General features: G+C 49.0%; 1 protein-coding gene across 1 annotated transcript in view; it reads right to left on the reverse strand.

The window, feature by feature from the left end:
* TNR (tenascin R) overlaps positions 1 to 24,711 on the reverse strand; it is a 334,378-nt gene that overhangs the window by 16,638 nt on the left and 293,029 nt on the right. The window contains exons 9-18 of the mRNA XM_006767025.2: positions 21,816 to 22,001; positions 15,865 to 15,954; positions 14,377 to 14,640; positions 13,555 to 13,824; positions 12,317 to 12,436; positions 11,294 to 11,440; positions 8,811 to 8,930; positions 5,830 to 5,973; positions 5,035 to 5,165; positions 4,026 to 4,158 (exon numbers count right to left, since the gene is read on the reverse strand). Of these exons, the coding sequence (XP_006767088.1) occupies positions 4,026 to 4,158; positions 5,035 to 5,165; positions 5,830 to 5,973; positions 8,811 to 8,930; positions 11,294 to 11,440; positions 12,317 to 12,436; positions 13,555 to 13,824; positions 14,377 to 14,640; positions 15,865 to 15,954; positions 21,816 to 22,001 (1,605 nt within the window). The remainder of the gene's footprint in view (positions 1 to 4,025; positions 4,159 to 5,034; positions 5,166 to 5,829; positions 5,974 to 8,810; positions 8,931 to 11,293; positions 11,441 to 12,316; positions 12,437 to 13,554; positions 13,825 to 14,376; positions 14,641 to 15,864; positions 15,955 to 21,815; positions 22,002 to 24,711) is intronic.

The raw sequence follows: 24,711 nt of genomic DNA on the forward strand, positions 1-24,711 counted from the left end.
GCATCCATTTTCATATTGAACCAGAGTGACTTTTCCGTAGTATAATGTGATCTCTGTCTCTCACGTGCTAACAACCTCCCAATGGCTTCTCCGACGTGATGGCTTCTTGCAATTAGAATACAACCCCAGGGCCTCACCACGACCCACAGGACCTGCAGGCTCCGGCCCTGCCTGGTCCTCCTTTCCCTTTACCACTGGCTTTCTTTTAGGCTTCGGAACATGCCAAACTCATTCCTCCCACTGGGCGTAGACATTGCTCTTCCCTCAGCCCGAATTCTCCTCCTTGTCTGATTCACTCTCACCTTTCATGTCCTGGCTCAAATGGCCTGACATCCTAGCTAAGGCCAGGGGCTGGGGCTGAGGGAAGGAAGTGGCAGGTGACCATCAGGAAAGCCTTTCTAGTACAGGAGCCATCCTGGAAATTAGCTCTTCACATCGGTCCCTAGTCCATTACTCTGTTTGTTTTTTATGGTCTCACCACTACAGTGGGGCCTTGACTTACGAGTTTAATTCATTCTGAGACCAAGCTCGTTAAGGAGCTCATTAAGTCAAATTACTCTATCAACTCAATGCAAAAAATTGGCCGAGAGACAGCTGGTATCTCAAAAAACTCGTTAGTTGGGACACTCATAAGTCAAGGCTCCACTGTACTTGAAATTACCCCACTTCCTTCTTTTGTCTGTTCCCCACTGCCTCATGCCCTTGAAGTGTTTAGTATAGTGTATAACCCACTATGAAGGTTCATTCAATATTTGTTAAATGTAAGATACCATGTGGACCCTATTTTCCTTCCTATGATTATGAAAAGGGAAATGGACATTAGCTTTTCTGAGAACATTTGGGACAGCATGGCTAAAAATGGGCCAGATCAAATTTTGTATATAGTGACATTCAAGGCCCTATGGCAGGTGGCATTCCCGCTTGACCACATTCACTGCTCTCTGTAGTATAGACAACTCTTAAGTAAATTCAGGGACATGGACCAATTCCTTGAAAATCATCACCTACTGAGAGTCACCCAAGATGAAACAGACCACCTCAGTGGTACTACTAACTGATAACTCTGCGGATTTGCATGGCCCACCATCTGCTGTCCCAGAACCCAGGGTTGGCCAATCTTCACTAATTTTCACAACTTCCCAAATGGAAGCTTGTGTTAGAATAGACTCTCCGAGTTTCCCTAAAAAGCCCCAGATATCAGCTCAGCCTGGATGTGGGATCGTGCCTCCTAAAAAGGCACGGAGCAAAGGCAATAAAGAAAACTTCTCATTCCCCATCTCTGGGAACCTCCGCGAATGACTGTCTCCGCTTAACCTTCAGGTTAAGGCAGCCTATTTCATAGTGTTCACTGCCTGGGAGACCAGCTTCAGCGAGCGCCTTGTTTGCCGCTTATAGGATTAAAAGAGACAATGAGAGCTCCTCTCAGGAGATCACGTCGCCCAGTCTCTGTTGCTCTGCGGGAGTCTTTGTTTTCTCATTTATATTCGTGTCTCCAAAAGACAAGTAGACCTTGGATGAAATTTCAGGCGACAGTAAATTATAAATAATAGATCCATATTTTTCTCTTCTGTTCTACTTCTATTAAATTCTCCTTGGAGTTTTGTGCAAACACCGGGGACAAGAGGACAGGAAGCTATTAATGTGATTGTTAGAATGAGGTAGGCTTATGTTCTAAGGCAGGCATGTGAACAGGGAAGACATCTTGGTCAAAGGAGGCTTTGCAGAAGCCAATCTTTTCTCTTTCTTTTATTTAAATTTTATATTTTTAACACCTCAACTCTTTTCCAACCCATTAAGGAGTCATCTGTTTGAAATGAGTCTCTTTTCTTGGCCCACCCAGGACAAGATGTGAATTTGTCAGTGGATGGAGGCCACTTAGGGACCTAAGTTTAAGCTCTTTCGTTCCATAAGACAAGGCATAAAAAGTGCTTAGAATGATCGGGTGAGACCAGCGTCCTAAGAATAGGGTGATGCTAGGTGGAAAGCTCAGGTACTGTCAATGAAGTCAAAATGGATGCTGGTCGCTAGACTGAAATTAGCCTCTGAATCCATCAGCCCTGGTTGCCACCATAGAGGAAGCTCTGGAGTTCCTCAGCAGGAGCAATTCATGGGCCTCAGACTGGCAGCGCTCCAGTCTTCCCAGTAAGCACAATGCCCTGCTCTTTGCTTCTCCTCCTCCTCTTCCTCCCTCCTCCTCATCCTCCCTTTTTCTCCCCCTTCGTTTGAAATAGGAGCCCACATATGGAGCCTATGGGGTACACCATGTGGCCTCTGGTGTGTGGGGGTGTAAGTGAGGGTTCTGATGGGGTGGTGTGGCAAGGCAGTGAGGACGCATTAATACTGACATTCAATTGACCGTGCAGGTTTACTGAAATTTATTCAGGGAACTTTGCATTTGTTTATGTTTCTGTCATCTGTGTCCTTTTTATGGGAAAGAAATTCTTAATTCAGTGAAAAGTTCCACTCCAGGGCCTTTGGGTGGTAGCTTGGAAAAGAGGAGCTTGGAGGACCCTTTAACCTGTCAATGAGCAGGGAAGGGCTTGAACAAGAGGAGGTAGCACCTTGGTTCTGAGACAGAACTGCCCTGAAGAGGCAGGAGGGAGAGTATAGTTGACTTCAGCCGCACAAAAGAGATGAGGTATCCTCTAGTTTCTAGTTGGGGAGGACACATTTTGGATTCATGTCTTGGTTGTGAAAACAAGGTTTATTTTTATTTTCTAATCAAAAGTTTTTCTGATTAATGTGCTCATTGTAGGCACATTGTAAGATTGAAAAGTATAAAAAAGAAGGAAAAAGAGGACTCATTCACAACTCACTATCCTAAAGAGCCACTGGTGACAGTTGGTGTGTTGGATCTAGTGTCCTGCTTTGTCGTTTAGAGCAAGTCTGGTGGGGGAGGCCCCTGGGAGGATGGAGGACTTTCCATCACTTCTCTGGGGTTAGGGATTGGGCTCTGGGGCCTGGGCAGGAATCCGTTGCCCTGGTGCTCTGAGATGGCAGGCAGACATGCATCTAGGGATAAGGGGCAGGTCCACACTTGCCCCACACAGGGGCACAGCCACACCCCAGAATGTGGGGCAGGGAGAGAATTCAAAGTCCAGACCGGGTGGTCCCATGTTACAGACAGTAGAGAGAGGCACCATGGGAAGTGACAGAAAGGATTGGTACAGCACAGACCCCAGAGCCAGAACAACTGGGGTCAAATCCCAGCTGTCCTACTGAAGAGCTGTGGGCTCTTGGGGGTGTTACCTCCCCTCTCTGTGGCCCCATTTCCTCATCTGCCGACAGGGGTAATAGAACACACCTCACAGGCTATCCTGAGGATGACATTAGATCACACATGCAATGCAGTTAGAACAGTGCCTGTCACAGCCCTCAGAGGTTCGATATTAGTTCCCCTTGCACACACTAGGACACTCCTATTCTTTAAGGACATTTTCAAGTATCATCTGCTGATGCTTGGATGGAGAAGGCAGGAGGACCAGCTGAATTTAGAAGGAGACCTTGGTTCAAGTTCAGAACCAGCTGCTTACTAGCAGGGAAGTCATCTGATGTCCATGCACCTGTGAAACGGGGCCGAGAAGGCCCTCCTCCCCGGTTGTTGTAAGGACTATATTGTGACCTTAAGAATGCAAAGTGCTTTGTGTGTGAAGAACCACAGGTTAATAGTGAGGGTTCACTACTCCTTCCTTTATGGGTGGATCTCTGATTACAGGCGGCAGGGGAAGGGGGAAGAACAAACTCTGTTGGAAAAACACTGATGGAAAATCTGAACAGGAACCCGATGTCTTTACTCGGTGCGTTTAGTTGGTCCAGGTGGACCAGGGAGATGCACTGTGGTCGCTCTGGTTGTGTTGGTCGTGAGAGGTTTCCTGGCAGGAATCAGGGGAAGGCAGGAGTGGAGGAGGCAACTGAGTTCCTTTGATGGCCTCCTCCTTGGCCCAGTCTCCTTGGCAGAGGCTCCTGCAGAGGGGCTGAGTCACACAGGGGAGGAGGAGGCAGGAAAGTGGCAGCCAATCACTCACCTGTGGTGAAGGCGGTGGAGGTGAGGCTGCTCCTCTCGGCATCCTGGGCCGCCTGCAGGAGCACTGTGTAGTCTGTGCTCTCAGACAGGCCCTCCAACCGGATCCACGTGTCCTCTGCATCCACGATCAGCTCCTGTGGAATGAGCCGGAGGAAGGGTGATGGGAGGGAGGAACTGGCTCGCAACGAGGGGTGTGGGGAAGGGAAGTCCAGATCCCATGGCCAGCTAGGTCAGTATTGCAGCGGCCATTGCATTGTCATCCTCTCCACCCCATAATAAGCAAAAAACAGAGTCAATAAGCAGAGAGGGCAGCTCCTGCCTCCCAGGGGCACGCTGGGGTAAATTTCGGCACCTGGATGGTTGAATCGGTGCTTTTCGGATTGTACTGGGCTTCCTCTTGGACTGAGGAAGCAGAACCCTAGGACTCCCTGCTCCACATGCAACAGACAAGCGCTGCTCAATCTGTTCCACATGTTCAAGCTTCCTGATAGGATTTTACTCTAAAAAAGCCCTCCACTGCTAACCAAGTATGACAGCCTGCTCTTTAGATGGATTGTTTCAACCGATGACATAAAGCAGAGATTTGTCATCTCTTTGCAGTAGGCTGTGCACATGTGGCCTTTCTAGTGCTGATCAGGAGGCATAAGAGGCTGCTGAGTTTGGCATCCAGCTCATGTGTGCTCGGCCCTGCTAGTGAAAGGCCCTTCCAGTTCCACGTACTGATAGCAGCTTGGAAGTTTCCAGCGCACTTTGCTTCATCATGTTGGAGGCACTGGCACAGCCGAGTGCAGCCGCAGAGGCAGACACCCCCATTGTCTAGGGAAGAAGCCGGCACTCAGAGAGGGTTAGTGTTTGCCTTTGTACAGAGCCAGGATTAGCGCCCAGATCTCTGACTTGCAGACTGGGGTTCCTTCCTCAGCAGCAGGCTGTGTGTCCATCAGGGAAAACCCAGTTTGCTCCTGTGGATTGCCTGATAGAAATGGTCCTCCCCCCCCTCAGTCGACGCTCACCTTGCGGCTTCCGTCAGTGGATTTGTAGGTCAGGACGTACTTCTCGACCTCAGCTCTGGGAGGCTGCCAGGAGATCAGGGCACTCTGTCTGGTGACCTCACTGGCAGTCAGGTTTGCAGGAGGGTCCAGTACTGCAAAGAGGAGAAAATGCCGGGAGCGCCTGCCCATTAGATTCCAGGCACATGTATCTGTTTGCTCACCTGTGTGGTCTCTGGGCTGCTCACATGCTGACCTCAGTTCTTGCTTGGACAGGAGCAGGAAGGGCCCCCCAGTCACAAGGTGATCCTTTAGGGTCATAAGCATTCTGACAGCTATTCCCCACTCCCCTCACCTGGTCCTCTGGTCCTGGGGGAACATCTTCCAATCTGACGCTCTGTCTGAATTCATGGCCTTGCTGCACCTGCATGTCTGTGGTTTACTCTTGAACTTATAACACTCTCACATCTACAGCTTTGTCTACTGTTCCCCTGGCCACGACTATATTCCGCAACTCTCTCCCCAACATCAAGCCCTTTAATGTCCCGCAGACTCTCTGGCCAGATGCATTTCCAGGACTGGCCCCTCTTGGCCTGGTTCTACTGCTGTCACCAGACCCAAGTCAAGGCAGAAAGTAGACGTGTGTCTGCTGACTCCACTGACTTTCATTGGCGTTTGGGCTGCACTCAACTAAAGTAAGGACAGCTCATTGCTGCTCTAGGAGCTGTAGACTAATCCAGCCCACCACACGGAGACACAGCATCCTCAGCACCCACAGGAGTCTACGGGCGCCGGCCATGTGGCTGACCATGCACTCACGTGTGGAGAAGTTGGTGCTGATGGTGCCACTGGTGAGAGGCCCGCTGGTGGCATGCATGCTGATAGTGTAGTGGGTGCGAGGGAGCAGGTCAGTGAGCAGGAACTCCTCACTGTCTCCATCAACCAGGATGGTCTCTCCAGCAACTGAAACCAGATGGACATGGACAGGGATTGAATAAAGAAAGACTTTCCAAGTCCAAAGGCATTTCGCCAGAATTCCATATTGGTTAGTTTTTTGGGGAAAAAACATCATTCAGAGGTTATTTAGTTTGACATTTTATTCCATATAAGCATCCCCTCTTATGTTGTTTTACATCTTAATTGAGAAAAATATTCCTTATTTGGAAGCTGAACTGTCTTTTTTTGTAACTGATACTCAGGACTCGAGCTACAAAGAATAAGCCGAACTCTTCGTCTACATGACCACTTCTTCCCCGCTCTCATTACCTGAATGAGAATTCTAAAACTGCCACAGTGCTGGCTTCCTTTCTCTAGACAGGTAACAGTTTACCAGTGTCCCTGCTAAAAAGCAAGACTCGGGAGAGAACTGAGAACAACGATTGAGCTGTACTAACCAATGAAACAAATAGGATCAATGTTAGCTTTTATTTGTGCCAAGTCTGTGAATCCATTAGGTTTGAGACAGTCTCGTAAGGTTGTCACAAGCAAAGAGTATTACTAATCAAAGACCTTATTCATAAGTGCCTCCAACCCAACTGTGGGTAGTGGATTTTGTGCATTGATTTCTATCGCCTTTTGCCTTGTTGCTTGAGTTTTGGACCCCTGTTTCAGTCATTAAAATATATTTGAGTTTGGATTCTACCCATCACAGTTTTGTTTTATATGCAAATTTGGTAAGCATGCCTTCTCTGTATCCATTCAAGCTGTTGATAAAACTGTTCATTAGACCAGGGCCAGGCCCCCTCCTGTGCCTTTAGAATACTCCTGAGTCATTCAGCATCGAACCAAGTTCAGTAGGCACTTCTTCACACTAGGTAAGTGGGACCTGAGGTGGCAAGTTTCCCGTGGTCTAAAGACATGGGAACAAGTCAAAATCTAAACGAACTCTTGGGAAGAGCATACAAATGCAACACCTGCCATCGGTCAGTGCCCCAGCCACACAAACTGGCAGCTCAAACTCTCTGTGGTCTCTCCTATCTCTGCAAATGCACAGGCTGCTCTTGTTCTTGAGTTCCCTCTTTCCTCCTATTCTCTTTCTTTATCTAAGATCTGCCTCCTTTCTCCCCCTCAACACTGGGATCCCAGTCAGTGGCCATGGATGTGGCCCAAGGTGTTTTGTGCTTGCCTATGTTGTGACACTGCTCACCTGTCTGCACCATCACTAGGTGTGAGTTCTGTGAATCTGTGTGTTTTATCTCTGAATCCTTATAGCCTAGTAGGGGGATGGCACATGGAATAGCATCAAAAGGATTTGTTGAATGAAAGAATGCTAGCTATTACGATGGAGTTGTGTACTTTAGTACCTGTGAGTCAGTGCACCTGACTCTCTTAGGGGAATAATGGCAGCTCTGACAAAGGGATGGTGGTGAAGGATGGGTTTACTGGGCAGACAAGTGGGGAGAGAATTTCCTGGTGGAGGAAGCAGTGTGTACAAATGCGTGGTGGCTTGAGAAGGCATGGTGAGAGGTAAGAAATGCAGGATCGTGAAGGGCAAGGAGGCATGGGAGGACCGAAATGGACTGTGAGTGTGTGCAGAGGGGTTAGGATGTAGCCACAGGAAAGGTGTTCATTCTCTGAGGAGGGGCATTCAATCAGCTACAGTTCTCTGCAACTCCGTATATGACCCATTGTGTATTGTCCATCTAAGTGATAAGTGGGTTTTTCTAATGCCTTGCTGAAGGTGCTAGAAGATTTTCCAATAAAAAAACAAGGACGTAAAGTAGTTTTGGAAAAACTTATTCCTAGGGAACCTGTGCTGGTATGGAAGTTATCATTAATTCTTTTTTCCTTTTGTATAATAATCTATTTTGGTTTCTACTTTCCCAAGTTTTGATAATCAGTGTATTAGTATTTCTTTGTAGCTTACAGACTTGGCTTTATAATAATTTTCTTAAAATTTATTTCTTTTTAATTGCATTTATTGGAGTGACATTGGTTAATAAAATAATATAGGTTTCAAGTGTACAACTCTGTAACATTGTATATTGCATTGTGCATTCACCACCCAAAGTCAAGTCTTCTGTGACCATTTCTCTCTCCTTTACCCTCTTTTTCCTCTCCCCACACCCCTTTCTATCTGGCAGTCATCATACTGTTGTCAGTGTCTTTTTTTAAAATTTCTCTTAATTTTGAAAATTAAGACATCTGCCTGACTTCTGTCTTCTGATATCTTTGTCCTCTGGATTCCTGAAGATAACCCACCACAATTCTGTGATCACATATGTACGTAAGTAATACGGGCAGGGAAATAATTTCTGTAGGCCTAGAGACCTGGACTACTCAACACTATTTTGGTTTGGGCTTCACTATTCAAATAGCATAAGGTGAACAAGCATGGTGAAGAAGACACTGAAACTCCCATTTGGGGCTGCATGTGGATAGAGAAGACCAAAGCAACAGGAGAGTTTATTAGTTCTTGGTCCTTTGTCCCTGTTATGTATTATCTGCTCTGAGCATGGTCCTATAACTAGTGTTTTTCTTGCTCTTTAAATATCTAGAAAAGTCTGCTTGCTTGCTCATAGCATTTTGGGGTAAGTCTTAGCTAAATTCTTAGTTTATCTTCCTAATGCGATTTCTCCAGTTTTGTATTTGCCCCTGGTTATGTGCCCTTCTTGCGCCTTTCAGATCCCGCTCTCTCAATTCCCATAGTTGATAGAGTTTGGGGACATCTTGAGGGCAGGAAATCTCTAATTTGTCCCTCCGATGGACAATATGCCTTTTTTTTTTTAACTTTCATACTACATTCTGCCCCAATCCCCGCCATGCCCACCTGTCTGAGGTGCAGACCTGCAGACACCCACCTGAGAAGCGTGTGAGGACAATGACGTAGCTCTCCACTTCGCCCACAGGCGCCTTCCACTGCAGCAGGGCTCCCGTGGGAGTGATGTTGGTAGCAATCAGATCCACAGGGTTGTCCATGGCTGCAACAGAATAGAACAGCAGGGAAAGTAGGAGCAGCTACAGGCTGGTCCTATGAATGGTCCCATGTAGTTCCACCCACAGGGTCTCCCATACTGTCACCCACAATGCACCTCTGCTGCTGTGCCTTACAAAACAGTGAAGTGAGTGGAGACCATGCTCCTTTCTCCGCTCCTGGTTCGTTACATCAGCCCCTTCTTCTTCTCCCCAGATCTTCCTCTGAATTAACTGACTTATGTGCAGAGTGCTTGTCAGGTTCTGTGGGGGGTCCCAAGGTATGGCCGTGTGTGTCTTAGGCGTTTCAAGCTAGATGGCAAAACTGAGAACGTATAGACGTTGTTCTAACTCTTTAGTGAAGAGGAGACTATGCTTCCAGGCTATTTGCACTTTCATAGATGTAAGGGCTTGGCTTGTGATGTGATCTCTGTTGAATGTGGTGGGAGCTCCAAGGAGGCAGAGTAGCTCCAGCTCCTAAAACTTAGTCGAGTCTCAATAAACACTTGTGCAATGACTGAATGGGAGTGAGGTTACCTCTGAAGTCCTATCCCACTATGTATTCTTGCTTTTCTACTCACAAAGGCTCACTCTGTACTCGGTCCCGCTATCCTTTTTGTGAATAAGACAAGGAGATTCTTCCAAGAATGCCTGTTGGGGACCGACAGCAGGTCTGCTGTTATAGGACCACATTCCTATTCTAATTTGTGCATACTCTACGTCTCCCTTCCCCAAACTTGGGATTATTTTAGAAATGGATGCTATTACAATAGTTTAGGTATCAGCTCAAACTTAATGTCATGTAATTTACTTTTTTAAATTATTTTATTGCTTAAAGTATTACATATATCTCCTTTTATTTTCCCCGCCTTTGACAAGTAATTTACTTTTGAGGGCCACGATGTACTGCTCATCTGGTCCTGTTTTCTAATCAAAGGTTTTTAATGCTTGCCTATGTCCCTCATTTCAAAGCAACAGCAAGATTTTTTTTTTTTTTTATAATTTTAACATCTGAATTGTATCCCTAATCTGGGCCTTCAGTGACTTCTTCAAATGGAACTTTATGTGAATAAAAGAAAAGTCTTATGACACTGATCAGTTTGATCTCTCTGAGCTGAAGCCTGAGACCCTGAAGGAATACTCATTTCCAAAACTTGTAAAATCATAGACCTTGTGTTAAAACAACAAATGACAACAAAGTAAGACATTTCTGTGAGCAATCTGGGTATTGGAAGTTTGCAAAATAGTGCTGCCTGAACTTGAAGGAGGGTGGTTTGGGGTAAGAAATGCTGAGGAATGAGTTTTTTGACTTAAGTTTCTGCTCTCTTTTACATTGGGGGTTGGAGACTCTTAAAATCTATTTAGTTGTCCTAGTGAGAAGGAGCCTACTTTATCATGAATTTTAAGACTTTCAGGAAGGTGTGAAGGGGGCTTCTATTGACCCACTGGGTATCACTTCAGGTCAATATTTCTTGATATTTTATTGGTCACAGATAATTTAGTGGAAGGGGTAAGACTGAACCCAAAACATGGCTGGGTTTTCTACAGTCACAGGTCTGGAAGGAGACCAGGGGGATTAGGGTATTCTGGGATGTCTTTAGAAGAATGATTTTGAGTTTCTGAAGGGATGTTTCTTTGGCCATGGCCTTAGAGGTGTTGTTTCTGTACTTGTTCAAGTATCTATAGAAGCAGTGAGGAACTCCAAGTTACATTCCTTCGCTCAGAAAATACTGTTCTCTGAGGGAAATCCAGGTGTTCCCCTAAGGAGGCTTTCCCATGGACTGGGGGGACGAAAGCTTAACTGGGGGGTGGGGGGGTCAGGTTATCAGGGCTTAGGGACAGAAAGCTTTGGCTGTCCCCACTGGTGACTTCTACAGCAAGTCTGTCGTATCTTCAAGGTGGGCTGGCTAAGGGGCAGAGGAGGTCACCACCTTCTTCCTCCATCCCTGGAGCAGCTCCTTGGTGGTTGTGGCCATATTTGATGAGGGGTTCCATGACCCCAAGGGTTGTTACTGGAATAACAAACCCCTTCCTTCTCTGAGGTGCAATTTTCTTGAGCTGTTTAAAAAATTAGATGACATGATTCAGATGTCTGTTCTGAAATTCACTTCCACTGTGGCTCTTTGAAAGGCCACTTTTCAAATAGGAAGTTCCTGATCTAGACCTGCATGACCCCTAGGGGGGCAGGAGGGAGAGAGGACTCTCAGGGAAGAGAGAAGTTGCAAATTGCTTTGCGTGACGCAGAAGTCAGAGGGGCGCCCAGGAATGGAACCTCTGGATCAGCCAGAACACCTTCACGCTTTGCCTCTTCTGTTTGCTGCAGGTTCTCAGTCAGGTTCTGACTTGGCCCACGCCAGGGAGACAGGCCTACCTGTGTGCATGAGAGTGCAGACCCGCTCACTCTCCTCCCTGCCCCGCACGCTGTTAAGGCTGATTTCGTATTCGGTAGCTGGGTACAACTTGGTGATGGTGAATTCTGTCACAGTGTTGGGCACCACTGAGCTGTCCAGCCGCCCCACTAAGGAAGAGCAGAGTCACAATAAACTCTCAGCAGAATCACTCATCAACACAGTTCACGGTACAGTCTACATAGGAGCTCCCAGCAGCACTTGGTCAGGAAGCACTGATGGTAAAAGGCTCAGCACTCAGTGGGAGAGAAGGTTCATGGACTGGGAATGTTGGAGTTTAGAGACCCTGCATGCTGGCTCCAACCGCCCCCCCTCACTCCCCCATTTTATAGGTTCCCCGGAGCAGAGGAAAAAGAACTATTTATTAGGTGGTTTTCTAGCACGCTGGTCTTTATAAAGGCAGTACAGAGGGACTGGCCAAAAAGGATGGGTCCTGCAGACCTGGAACACGACCCCATCCCCTCCCAGGAAATGAGTGTGTCCTCCGCCAATGCCACATGCACCAGTTAGAACTGGCAGGATACAAGCGAGGTCTGGGCCAACTTCCTCTGACTCATAGCTTGGCTAGAAATAGGGGCGCTGTCACTGTGGTTCCCTCCAAGCTCCCATCTGGTTCTGCTGGGTCTTCACACGTCCCCCAGGGTTCTAGTTTTAGACTTCACTCTCTCGGGAGTGCACATGACCCCGGCTCCTGGCAGATTCTTTCAGGGCTCTCTGTGCCTCACTGCACTGCCCACTGCCCACTGCCCAGGTAACAGGGAGCAGTTGCTGTGCTGGTGATGGGCCTGCTTTCTAGATGAATGCAGTCCCACCTTTTAGGAAAGGAGCTGGTGAGTGCAGGGCCTTGGGCTGCTGCTCACCCACCCACTCTCATTCTGATGCCACAGAGAGGAGGGCAATGCAAGCCGGGCAACAGCCTCTGGGACACGCTACTTCTCCCAGAACCGAATCCCATTCGTCTCCGAGAAATGGAATGGCTTTATTACCTTGGGTTGGCCGGTATGATACTCGGTAGTAATCAAAAGATGCGACAGGAGGGCTCCAGGAGACCACAACTGAGTCCTTGGTCACATTGCTAATTGTGATGTCTTTGGGGGGATCAATTCCTATAAGGAAGCCGGTGGTTGTGGGAAAAAGACAGAAAGCACAGTGTGAAAAACGAAGTCCTCTCCCTGCTTTTATGTGGACCAAGAGCTAATGGTGTCCCAGACCATACTGAGTGGTAGGGCACCCTTAACACCATGGTCAGGCTGAAGTCTCACCTGCAGCCTCATGGGCGTGGCCCAAGCACATTTGTGGAGGGTGTTTTAATGACAAAGCCAAGCTGGCGAGGTCTGTGCCTGTGCAGCAACTATTACCTACCTGAAGGCCAACTGGGAAGCTTCCTGTGTTTGCATGCTTTGTTTTAAACTAGAAGTGACATGGCTATTTTCTCTGGGGCAAACCCAGCTCTGTCAGTCTCTATCCCTTATTTTTTTAGCGGCCAATTTTGATTCAATTTGGAAAAAAATGCCTATTGACTGGAGAGGGATTTCAGAGAAAATCCACTTTGCTAAACTCTATTTCATTTTTACTGTGCACGTTAATGTTTTAACTGCTGGATGGAAACCAGGTGTGTTGAATCCACTTGTCCAGTTGTGAGTGCTTGTCAGCATGTAGCAAACGACCCAACACACATGTCCTCACCCATGTTCACACACAAATATTTGGGACTGTATTTGGGAATGATGAGAATGATCCAATCCATCTCAGAGTGCCCGTGTTTTCCTAACAACATGCAAATCAACCCCGTTCAAATCAACCAGGGCCCTACATGGTTGAATGCTAGTCCCATCTGATTCTGGGGAAGCATCATTTGCATCCATGAGCAGTTAAGAGATGGCTCTCCAGAATAGAAACAGGTATCTCCTTACTGCAGAAGGTTTTCTTCTTGCAGACTAGCTTTCTCTAGGGCTTTGTCGTGAGCTGCTAGAGGGAGGACTTCTGGACCGATACTTTTAAGCCCTGGCCTCCGCAAGACATTGGGCCCATCCTACCTTCAAACTGGAGTTTCCCATCTTTGCATTGTATGTAACTACGGAAGAAGTGGCTTTTCCACAACAGCTCACAGACCCTCTTTAGCCGAATGAGGCAGTCTCCTGCTCCTTGGGTGTTTCACTTGGTAAATTTTGTTAACTTGTCAAAGGCTACTGTCCCCACCTTCTGTCAAGTCCTACAGCCTCACCTGTGGTGATGGAGCCCACGATGGGCTCAGAGGTCACTGTGCCATGGACGGCCACCAGGTTCACGATGTACTCGGTGGCCGGCTGCAGGCCCATCAGGACAGCGTGCCTCTTGGTGGCATCCAGGGAGACCTCCGTCATCTCTTCCTCTTCATCCCGGGGGCTGTAGTTCAGGATGAGTCTGTCTGCTGGAGGGGATGGGTCACTCCAGGTGATGTTCACGCTGGAGGAGGTCACGTGAGAAAAGTGCAAATGCGAGATGGGGCGGAAGCCTGCAAAGCAGAGAGATGGGCGGTTCTGAAACACAGGTGAGGTAGGGGGGCCACCTGGCTGGAGGAGCTATCTGACCGAAGGGATGTGCTTTCCTTGCTAATAAGGACCACGCCTTTTCCGCTGAGCCAGAGGTTCCACCTCCACCTGCTCCAGTCCTGTCCACGCTCCTTTCTCCAAGCCCATACCGAAAAATGAAGGGTAGACCGGCATTACCTCTGTGAGTTATTCATAATAAGATACAGGATTTAGAACCTCGATCCTGGCAGGGATTTAACATGATCCCATGGGGTCTTCTGATCACCCACTGATTTAGTGCAGGTGAGGAAAGAGACAGATCAGCCCCTCTGTCCGGGCTACGAAATCAGACACAAATTTTTAGGCACCCAGGTGGCTTTGCTCACCTCTCCCCTTGACTTCAAACCATTCCCTCTTGACAATTTATTAGTGTCTCCTCTACCTGTTCTTTCTCTACCCACATTCTGCCTGGGTGACCTGCTCACACTAAGGCCCGTGGATCCCTGAGTGCAGCTGGGCTGCTGCTGCCCTGGTACCTGTGAAGGCATCCACGGTGGACTCCAAGCTCTGCTGCCGACCCCTCTCAGCGGTGATGGAAATGATGTACTCTGCCCCAGGCTCTAGATCGGTCAGTGTGTACCAGGTCCTGTCCTTGGGCACAGTGACTTCTGAGGCGATCCCAGAGGATGGGGTAAAGGTAATTCGGTAGTGGTCAATAGGGCCACTGGCCTTGGTCCAGATGAGGGAGATGGAGGTCTCAGAGGAGGCTGTCACCATAAGGTCTCTCGGACTGTCAAGTTCTGAGGATAAACACAAGGAGCCGATTTCACACAGGAGGGCCAGTATTTATTGGAATCATCCCCGACCCCGCTGTGGATTTCTATACTATCAGCAGTCCTGCCGACCATGAGGACAGCTTGTCCTTGCTGACACTTAGCTGCGTTGGTGTTAGGCACCTTCCCTTTGAAAGATGGCTGGGGGCTTGGCAAACAGATGGAAGAAGGGCATTATCAGCTGGCTGCTGATTTTCAAGCTCTGCAAATTCATTGTCTCCCAGCCTTTCTTAACCCCTTCCCCGGCAGAAACGTGTATACATGTTTTCACAAAATGTTCTTTTTTCAGTCGTCAATGAGTATACTCGTCTAAAAACTTTACCTTCAAAAACCAGCTACATACGTACCATTCTAAATAATTTCATCTAGAAACTTTCTGAGGAAATACTATTCTTAACCACAAAAATGGGAAGAAAAAATAATTACAAACTGTTTTCATAACCAGCATCAAAAATACTATATAGAACCAAAATAAAACAATTAGTCTGGAAAAGAAACGTTTTTAACAAAAAAATTATTGGGGAAGGGGTTAATAAGCTGATCAGGGCAAGACAGAAGCCACAGGTAGGGCTGTGCCATTCCTAGCAACAGTGGCCACCTCTGTTCCTGAGGCCATTTTGACTGACATGGCCATGGGTGTGTGCCTGCCTAACTAGATCGGAGGCCTCCTGGTGACCCACGTGGTTCTCTAGAAGAGACTGTCTATGCTCAGCCCACAGTTTGTACCTAAGGTACTAGAGAGACTCTGAAGTTTACCCGGGACTGTGGTAAAAGTGCTTGATGGAGAGTAGTAAGGATCTTGTGTGGATTTTTCCATTGTCCTTAGATTTCATGGGTTATTTCAAAGTTTAGACCTTCACCCTTGGTCTTTTGGAGGGCTTCTGTAGTACATTAACGGATACCACATTCTGTCTGCTGTGGTGCCGACTTATTTGGAATTTTCCACCTCTGCTCTGGACGGCTCCTTAGACCACAGAGGGCCATGCACAGACCTGTACTCCATCCTGGATGTCAGGGAGAGGCACAGGGAATCAACGAGTTTCAGGAGGTGGTCGTTTTCAGGCTGACAGCTGTTGCCCAGGGACCTACTCATGGGGGAGCACTGCCTCTCACCAATCTTTGCCAGGACAAACCTCGTGGCCCCTTGGGATTACAGGGGCCTGGTCTCATTCTGTACCAATTCCTACTCACCTGTCCTGGCGTTCATGGTGGCTGGTATGCTTTGCTGTGAGTCCATGACAGCAGATATCCCAAATCCGTACTCAGTGCCGGGTATCAGATCTATTGGTAGATGCAGAAACAAATGTTATTCTGTGTGTCTGTCAGGGTGGGAAGGAAGGATGAAAAAGAGGGAAGCCAGTCATTTTAGACTCCTGTTCAGATCTTGTGCTTAGTCCTTCCTGAACCCGCCCTAATTTTACCTCTTAGGACACCCCAATTTCACCACTGGGGAGATCTGAGCCAAGTCGACAGGATGGACTGTCAGTGCAGAGCCTCCTTCTTGCTGCTGGTCTCCTTGGCAGGCAGGTTCCCCTTGCCACTGGCCGTCAGAGGTGCGCTCTCCTGGGGAAGGTCTCTCCGTGGTACTTAGAGTCTCAGGTTGACGACAACTGGTGAACGGCTTTCTTGCTTAAACTGTGGATTGGGGGAGTGTGCACTCTGGAGGGACTGTGTGGACATAGTCCTTTAAAGTTTTTCTTGGATGTTGTGCATGAAGTTTGTATAGTGACTGAGGCCACAGGGGGCCTTCTGGTCTGTTCTAGAGAGTGGCAGTGGGGGGTCTTTCTCTCTGAGCACAGGCTTTCAATGCAGGGGCACACAGGAGCCTTGCTGCTGTGGATTCCCTCCCAAGATTGATAATTTGGGCCCCAGAATATGAATCCAATTCTAGGATGATCTCTGGGGACCTGGGAGGATAGAGAAAATTACAAAAACTGCCCAACTAAAGGGTATAAACCTCTCTGGGGAAATCCTTTGGGGGTTCAATACAAAGGATCATGGGGAGCCTCCCAGGACATCTGGAATCATCTGGGGTCTCTATTCTCTCCCACACTGATTTCCAGACTAACTGCTTTGACTGGCATATTAATTTCCTACGGCTACTCTAACAGATTCCCACAGCCGAATGGCCAGAACAATATAAGTCTATTGTTTTACAGTCCACAATGTCTGCACTCTAAAATGCTTCCATCCATCTGCATCCCTTCCGCAAGCTCTGGGGAGAGTCCATGGCTTTGCCTTTTCCAGCTGCTAGAGGTTGCCTGCAAATGCTCTCCTGTCATGTAAGATGACATAGTCACAGGGGCCAGGAATTAGAATGTAGACATCTTTGGGGCCATCAAATTCACCCTCATTGATTAGGCCTGGGATTGCAGAAAAAATGCAACAAGATCACATCATCACCCGTGCGCCCCCCTGGCCAGTCTCAGTCCCTTGGGCCCCCAGAGCCCTGGCTGATGACCGTGCTCTTCTGCATTTATGGAACATTTATTCTCTGCAGAACACCTGCATGTGTTTGATCCTCACCACAACCTTGCAACATGGTGGGATGAAGAGCCTTTCCCATCTGCATTCGTTTCCAGGGGCTTCCATGACAAATGGACATACACTGGGCGGCTTAAAACAACAGAAATGTACTCTCTCAGTGTTCTGGAGGCTAGAGGACCAAAATCAAGGTGTTCGCAGGGTCACGCTCCTTCCGAAAGCTCTGCGTGGAGACTCCTCCCAGCTTTGGTGACGGCCAGCGGTCCTTGACTCCCTCAGGATCCCTGACATATCAGGAATGATTTTGAGAGGAAGGGCATGCAGCGATGTTTCCTTAACAAATGGCCTGGCTTATGGAAGCGGAGTGCTATGGGGCAGTCAGAGGGTCTGCACCCACCCCCTGTGTGGCTTCAGTGCAGGCTGAGCAATAAATCCCCCCATGCTCGATGGGGCAGAGCCCACCCAGCCTTGCTGACCAGGCTCGCCTGCAGGGATGCGTGGCCTCATCTATTCCCTTTCTCAGCCAGCCCCACCCATTTCCTAATCTTTTGTTATTTCTCGGAAATGTCAACACTAGTAGTGTGAACTCGGAAGTCAGACAGAGTTTGAGGTCTGCCAAACTTCCTTCAATATTCAGGTCTGCCACTCTCCACCTGGGCATTTTGATTCCTTAATTTTGTGTCTTTGAGCGCCAGTTTCTGTAGAAGCGGACGAATAACAGTATCTATCTCAGAGGGTCACTGTGGGGATGAAGTGAACTGATGTGGATGAAGTGCAGTGCGTGGCTCATCGTGACAGTAGCCAACATTCTTATTACCTTGCTTGGAGAACTATTCCCGGATTCTGGGTCCTTCCTTCTTTCTGTGTGTTGCCCAGGCAGGTACAGGCTGGTCCCCAGCACACCTGTTGTTGGTTTGCTGATGAAAGCAGAGATTCGGGGAGCCCAGGCAGCAGGGAGGCCCTGGCTAGATTGATGGGGTGATTGCAATGCCCCAGACCTCTTCGAAGCACACATTTATCTCTGTCATGCGTCCCAGGCACAACCTTGGTTGGAGAAATTAGATTACCTTTGGGACATAAACTACTTTTCCCAGGCAACTGATTGAGACCTTCAATTGCCTATAATGAAGTAGAAATTCTCCGAAGCAGATGAAGGGTGACAGGTCGAGGAAGTAAGACAGAAATTACATGTTGCCAAGCGGATCTAACATGCAATGTTTTCATCCGAGTTTCTTATTTATGAAGCTTAAATGAAATGTTCAATAATTTACAACGGAATCATCTTCTTCCAGAAAAAACATGGAGCAGAATTTCAAGTGCTCTCTTCTCAGGCCTCCCGCCTGGGGAACGGGGAAGCGGGGCTCGCCTGGTAGGTTCCCGCCTGCTGCTTTCCTTTCATTTTTGGCAGCTTTCTTCCGGTGTGGAAGTGAGCGCTGCTCTTCGCCAGCAGGTAAAGTGCAGTTCTGCCCGAGAAGGAAATGTATATCTGAGGCGTATCCAGTGCATTTATACATCTGCACTCCGGGGGCTCCGAGGGGTTGCTCACGTCTTTGAGAGCTCGTGGCTCTCTATCAATGCTCCCTTTATCTCCCCATCCAACTCCTGAAAGTGGTAACGTAGCAATGGCTCTGTTCCCTTTCTTAACAATAGCTCAGAAAATTCGCCCGGTGGGAAACCGCCGGTCTCCATCTCTTACAGAGCCTCCTTTGTTCAGCTTGGAGGGTGACGCTGTTCTCAGCTCTCCTCTGAACCTGTTCTGCTCTGAACTCCTGCGGCACACAGTGCACTCACTCACCAGATGTTACCGAGAGGCTCCCGTGTGCCAGGCACAAGGCTGTGAACGGGGCACCAGGGTGAGCTGAATGGACATCACCCTTGCCCTTCATGAGATTTTAAAAATCTGCCCAAACCGGTTTGGCTCAGTGGATAGAGCGTTGGCCTGCGGACTCAAGGGTCCCGGGTTCAATTCCAGTCAAGGGCATGTACCTTGGTCGCAGGCATATCCCCAGTAGGGAGTGTGCAGGAGGTAGCTGATCGATGTTTCTCTTTCATTGATGTTTCTAACTCTCTATCCCTCTCCCCTCCTCTATGTAAAAAATCAATAAAAAATATTAAAAAAAAATCTGGTGAAGAAGGAAACCAATGACTTCTTGAGCACACACACTATGCCAAGCCCTGGGCTGCAAGCAATAGGTGATCCAGAAAAATAATGAAGGAGAAAGGGAAGGAAGGGAGGAGGGATAAACACTGAAGGGGAATTTTTGAGTGTCTAATGGTCAAGAACACTATTATGGACTAGTTTGTTAGAGAGTTGCACATGGCATCTCCTTGATTTCCCCACAGCTCTGCTGGGAGAGCACTGCTGATGAGCAAAGCACTCAAAGGGAGTGGGGCCTCCTGCCTGGAGCCCGATTATTTTTTGACCAGGGAACAGGGAGGATGGGAACGGGGAGAATTGAAGTTCCTAGGGAGGGATTGCTGCAGGTGACCTGGAGTGCCCTTCCCACCCTGCCCAGGGTCTTGTTTTTATAAATGCAAATGACTGTGTTTAGAACCAGAATAAAAGGGGGCAGAGCTTCTCCCTCATTTTGCCTCCCTTTAGCCAAGGTCCTTCCTTCTGTTCCCCCAGAAGGCAGCTCGAGAGCCAACAGTTCTTGTAACTTGCATCTCAGCAAGTACAGACAAGTTTCCTTAAGTCACACAAAGCCATTTGCCTTTATAAATCTCCCCAGCTGCGAACTCCCTGCGATAATTATGAGTAATATATATTTGTAGGTTAATTTCATCAGCCCAACTCTAATAAAAACATCGACTATGCAAGCCCTCTCCTTGTAAGTCTGCAGCACTGACATGCTGACTATCCCTTCCAGTCTACTACTTTAGTAGGAGCAGCACGGAGCGGGAGGCTTTTGATGAGGACTTGGAACTGCCTTGGAGTCACAGCTGTGCCCCTTGCTGGCTTTGTGAACTTGGGCAAGTTTCCAAGTGCCTTGAGCTTCAGTTTCCACATCCATAAAATGGGGATGCCAACAACCCTCAGGGGTGTTCTGAAGGTGAAATAAGCTGTACCTACATGAAGGTGACTGGAATAACATTGATGGTCAATGAAGGTAGAGTCTTTTTCCCCCTGATTGAGGGAAATAATGACTGGGATGTGACTGTGCTCTTTTCTATCTCTCTCATGATTCTATGGTGTATCTATCCTAACAACTAGCCATCATCCTTGGAAACTGCTAATTGCCAAACCAGCCTGAGGCTTAGGCGGGGATGGGCTGTGCTTAGAATCGGCTCCCTGCTGCATCATTTCAGCTTTTTGGTTTAGCTTAGTTTTTATGAATGTCTCCAGCTCTCGGTAAAAGCCCTTCTGCCAGCCGGTCTGTTCCCACTACATCTAATTCAACCCCATTAACCTGCTTGGTCAGCATATCCTTGCGTCTCCTGGCTGTGTTTTCAGAAGTACGTCTGCCTGGAAAGTGCATTTATTATATTTGCTTTAACCGGCCTCGTTGGGCAAGGCGGCCTGGGATTTCAGCTCAGGAGGAAACAGCTTTGCTTCCACTGCCCTTGTTTACTGTGCGACCATTTGCTGTGCCTCCCGTCTGCTAAGATGGCCCATGCTCCAGTAGGAAGCCACGGCACACTGAGCAGCGGCTGTGTGTGCGGGCGCGTTGGCAGCCCTCATCCCAGGCTGCTGTGCACGTCACATATTAAACGCGCCCTGCGTTCCTGTCATCTACCTGTCAGTGGAGTCCACCAGGCGGGTCTTCCTGGGTGGGTGTGTCTGAAGCCCAGGAGGAGCACTGGCTGGGACCCCGTCTCCATGGGGACAGAGAATGCTCCCAGCCAGGCATCATGGTGACCTTGGGCGTCGTCCTAGTCCACACTACCATCATCCCTGCCATTGACTCCAGCACGGCCTCGTGACCAGTGTCTACCTCTGTCCTTGCTCCCCTCGCCCGTTCTCCATGCTGCAGCTGCACAGATCGAGGCCTTACATCACCTTATTTAAAAATCCCTGTGACTCCCATTCTAGACAGCGTGTATAAGGCCCGCCAGCCTCTTCCTTATCACTATTTCTCAGTCACAGTTAACACTTAAAGTTCCATCCATCCATCCACCCACCGCTTATTTAGAACTCAGTAAGTGCTAGATGCTGGACATTGGGGAGCCAATGACGAGCAGAAGCAAACACAGTCCACCTTCCACAGAGCTTTAGGTGGAGAGTGGACACTGACAACTGCATCACCCAGCACGGTACGCAGGACAAACAGGGTCCTGGGAGGGGAGTGGTGACCAGCAAGATGAGGCTGCAGACAGGGGACCTGACCCGCCGGGAATGGACAAGGTTCTTGAGGGACTGAAAGGAGCACACCTGTGGGCCTGGAGCCCAGGGTGGGAGGGGAGACTGGAGAAGATGGCAGGAAAACCAGGCAGGCCGTGTGGGCTTGGCTAAGGTTTGGTGTTTATCCAAGAGCAATGGATGCCCCTGACATGTAAGACAGGACGTGACAGGGTCCGAGACCAGGTGATGGCGTGCAATGGCGAGTAGTGGACATACGCGATATGCTAGGCATGAGAGAGACTAAACCAATGGCATCTGGTGGTGGTGTAGGTGGGCGGGAAGAGAGCTGTGAGAGTGTGGACACGATCTCACTTACCAGTGAGGGTGGCTCTGCTGGTTGGCCCAAAGCTCTTGGGGACCAGCAGCTCATGGTACTGCTCGCCTGCCAGGGTGCTGTACACAACCTTGTACTTCCGAACCTCTGCCTCACTGTTGTCCCACTCGAGGTCCAGGCTGGTGGCTGTGCGGGAGCCAACCCGCAGGTTTTTGGGGGCGTCAATCTCTAAAAAAGAGTCAGACATCACCCAGATCACACGGGATAATGTGCATTTGTCATGCATCTTGAACATAAACAAGCTTTGCAGTGACAGCCCATACCTCCTGACCCTGCCTCTTGTGTGAGTGACCCCAGGCCGCCCTGCAGCCAGGTTGGCCACCACACATTCCAGGGAGTTGGGAGAGTTTTGCTTAGGAGTTAGTTATCAGCACACTTTACTCTTCCCCCATTTCCACTCGGAATTTCCAGCGGCGTTCTAGACATTTAAACTGAACCAGTTTGTATCATAAGCTTGAAACCAAGCAAGGAAAAACCCCGACAGGACAAAACCAGAGACACCTGTCACAAGGTAACAAGTGCTGGCAGGAGAAACTGTGTGCAGGTGAGGGAGCTGGACTAGACTAGCGCAGTTTCACGTTTGACCACCAAACAGAAAGAAGGCTTGTTGATGGCAAGATTCTGAAGCTGTCCTCCCTGCTTACCTGCACAGATGCTGCTGGAAGGTTTGCAGTTAGAAAATGCTATATACAGGGGTGGGCAAAAATAGCTTGACAGTTATTCATATGGAAAAATATGCAAGAATTAATAATAATGCAAGAATAAACTCTGTTCTGCGTGATGTGGTAGACAGTGGACAGAACGTGGGCTTTGGAGTCAGGCCTCAGTTTGAGCCCCAGCTCTGCCAATTACGTGTCACCTCACTGGGCCTTGATGGTCACATCTGTAAAATGGGCTAAGAGTACTGACATTTTAGATTGTTGTATAGATTAGATGAGGCAGATGATGTGCGTGGCCTGGTGTAAAAACCGGTGCCCAAGCCCTGGGCCGACTTCCCATTGCCTCCGAAGCGCTTTCTGAGTTCCAACAACAGGGAACCCCTATGCTTGCTCTGTGGGGTCCAATAATTCCAACGCAGTAAAGAGACCATTGCCATTGTGGTCTCTCCCACAATCCTGGGGGCTGGTTCTCTCTCCCAGGACTGGTCATCTCAGGCTTATTTTGGCAAAAAGAACACTGACACGCTGCAGGGTAACAAGGTAACAGGCGCCGGCAGGATAAACGGCCACTGAAAACGTTGAGAACAGGTCTTGTTGTCGAGACGTGGACTGGACTGTGCAGTGGGCCAGCCGCTAGTTCTGAGGAAGCCTGGAGTAGCCTGCTTCAATTGGCAAGTGCCAGGCCAGCGTCCCCCAGCTGCTCCTGGGGAAGACGAGTGCCTGACTCCATCTGCCAGCAGCTTCAGGGTGACGAGTGTTCCGTTTAGTGATGGGAACTCGGTGCGACTTTGGGCAGATTTAGGTCTTTGCAGCTACTTTTTCTGAGAAACGTTTCCTTGCTCAGTGTGGCTTTAGCATCGGAAACTGCGCCTTTTCGATGGGCTGTGTGTTACTCCCACAGCACTTGGGTGGAGAGAGGAGCTTGGACTGAGAGGCATGTGGGAGGACCTCCCTGCACCCCACAGCGCTCAGTCCCACGCCCGAGGAGCGGCTGGGATGAGGGACTGGACCGGGCTGAATGGAGCTGCAGTAACAATAGCTGAGGCTTATGCTGAGGCTTTGGGCTCAGGCTGAGTCCTGTACCTGCCTTTCAAAAATCCCAGACCTTGGAAACTGTTTTTGTTTGCTTTGCCTTAAGGCCTGCGCCCTGTGATCAGGGACCAGACATTTCCAATGTCCATGATGTCAGAAGAGGTCAAGCCTGGTGGAGTGAAATGGTCTTGAAGCCTGACCTCTGGCTGCTGGGCTGCTCCCAGCCACTTGTCAGCAAGCCAGGGGCAAGGCAAAGGCAGATGTCCGGTGGGGGCCCCAGGGGTAACCTGGGGCTTGGGGCTCTGGTAGCAGCCACATCTAATCCCTAAAACGTAAAGTAAACCCAGTGATTCCCTGCCGAAAACTTGCCTCTCGCTTCCTATTAGGAACTCTAAGGGTGGCCGGCAGGCTCTGTGCGATCAGCCCCCTGCCTCGCAGACAACACGTTGTGACACTTCCCCTTGTTCACTGTGCTCCTGCTGCGCTGCCTCTGTTCCTGCCCCTGAGACACATCACCCGATTCCTGCCTCAGGGCCTTTGCACCAGCTGCTACTTTTGCCTGGAATGCTCTTCCTGGATCCTCACTTGGCTTAGGTAACGTAGGTCTTGATTAAATCTTTATCTCCTCAGACAGATGTTTCTGAACTTCTCTCTACGTCATCTGTTTCGATTCTTAGCATAATGCTCATGGCTGAAATGGCCTGTGTGTTTCTTCTCTTCTTCCTTGTCCAGTGTCCCCACTGGAATGTAACTCATGAGAACCTGGGCCTTGTCTGGCTCACTTATTCTGTAGCCTCGGTGCGTGGGACAGTGCCTGGCACCCAGTAGGTGTTCAGTGAGTGCATGTGAGGTGCCCGGATGAATACTGGCAGTTCTCTGGCTTGTCTGTTCCCTTAAAGCTGTTATAAAAGCCTTGTTAAATATCCCAGCTGCGGGGCTCTGAAGGATGCCTGGGAGGAGGTGGTTCAGGGACAGGAACAGCTTCGCCTAAAAGCAGCTGGTCCTGGAGGTGAGGTGGAGGGAGGGTGGCAGATGCTCTTACTGCTGAGCAGGCTGTGGCTCCCATGTGGTGGCACGGCCTTTGCGTTAGTTTCCTGGGGCTGAGACGACAGGAATGTATTGTCCCATGGACTAGAGGTCTGAGATGGGTGTTGGCAGGGTTGTTTCCTTCTGAGGGCTGCAAAGGA

Source organism: Myotis davidii, unplaced genomic scaffold (assembly GCF_000327345.1).
Source record: "Myotis davidii unplaced genomic scaffold, ASM32734v1 scaffold580, whole genome shotgun sequence".
NCBI classification, from domain to species: Eukaryota; Metazoa; Chordata; class Mammalia; order Chiroptera; family Vespertilionidae; genus Myotis; species Myotis davidii.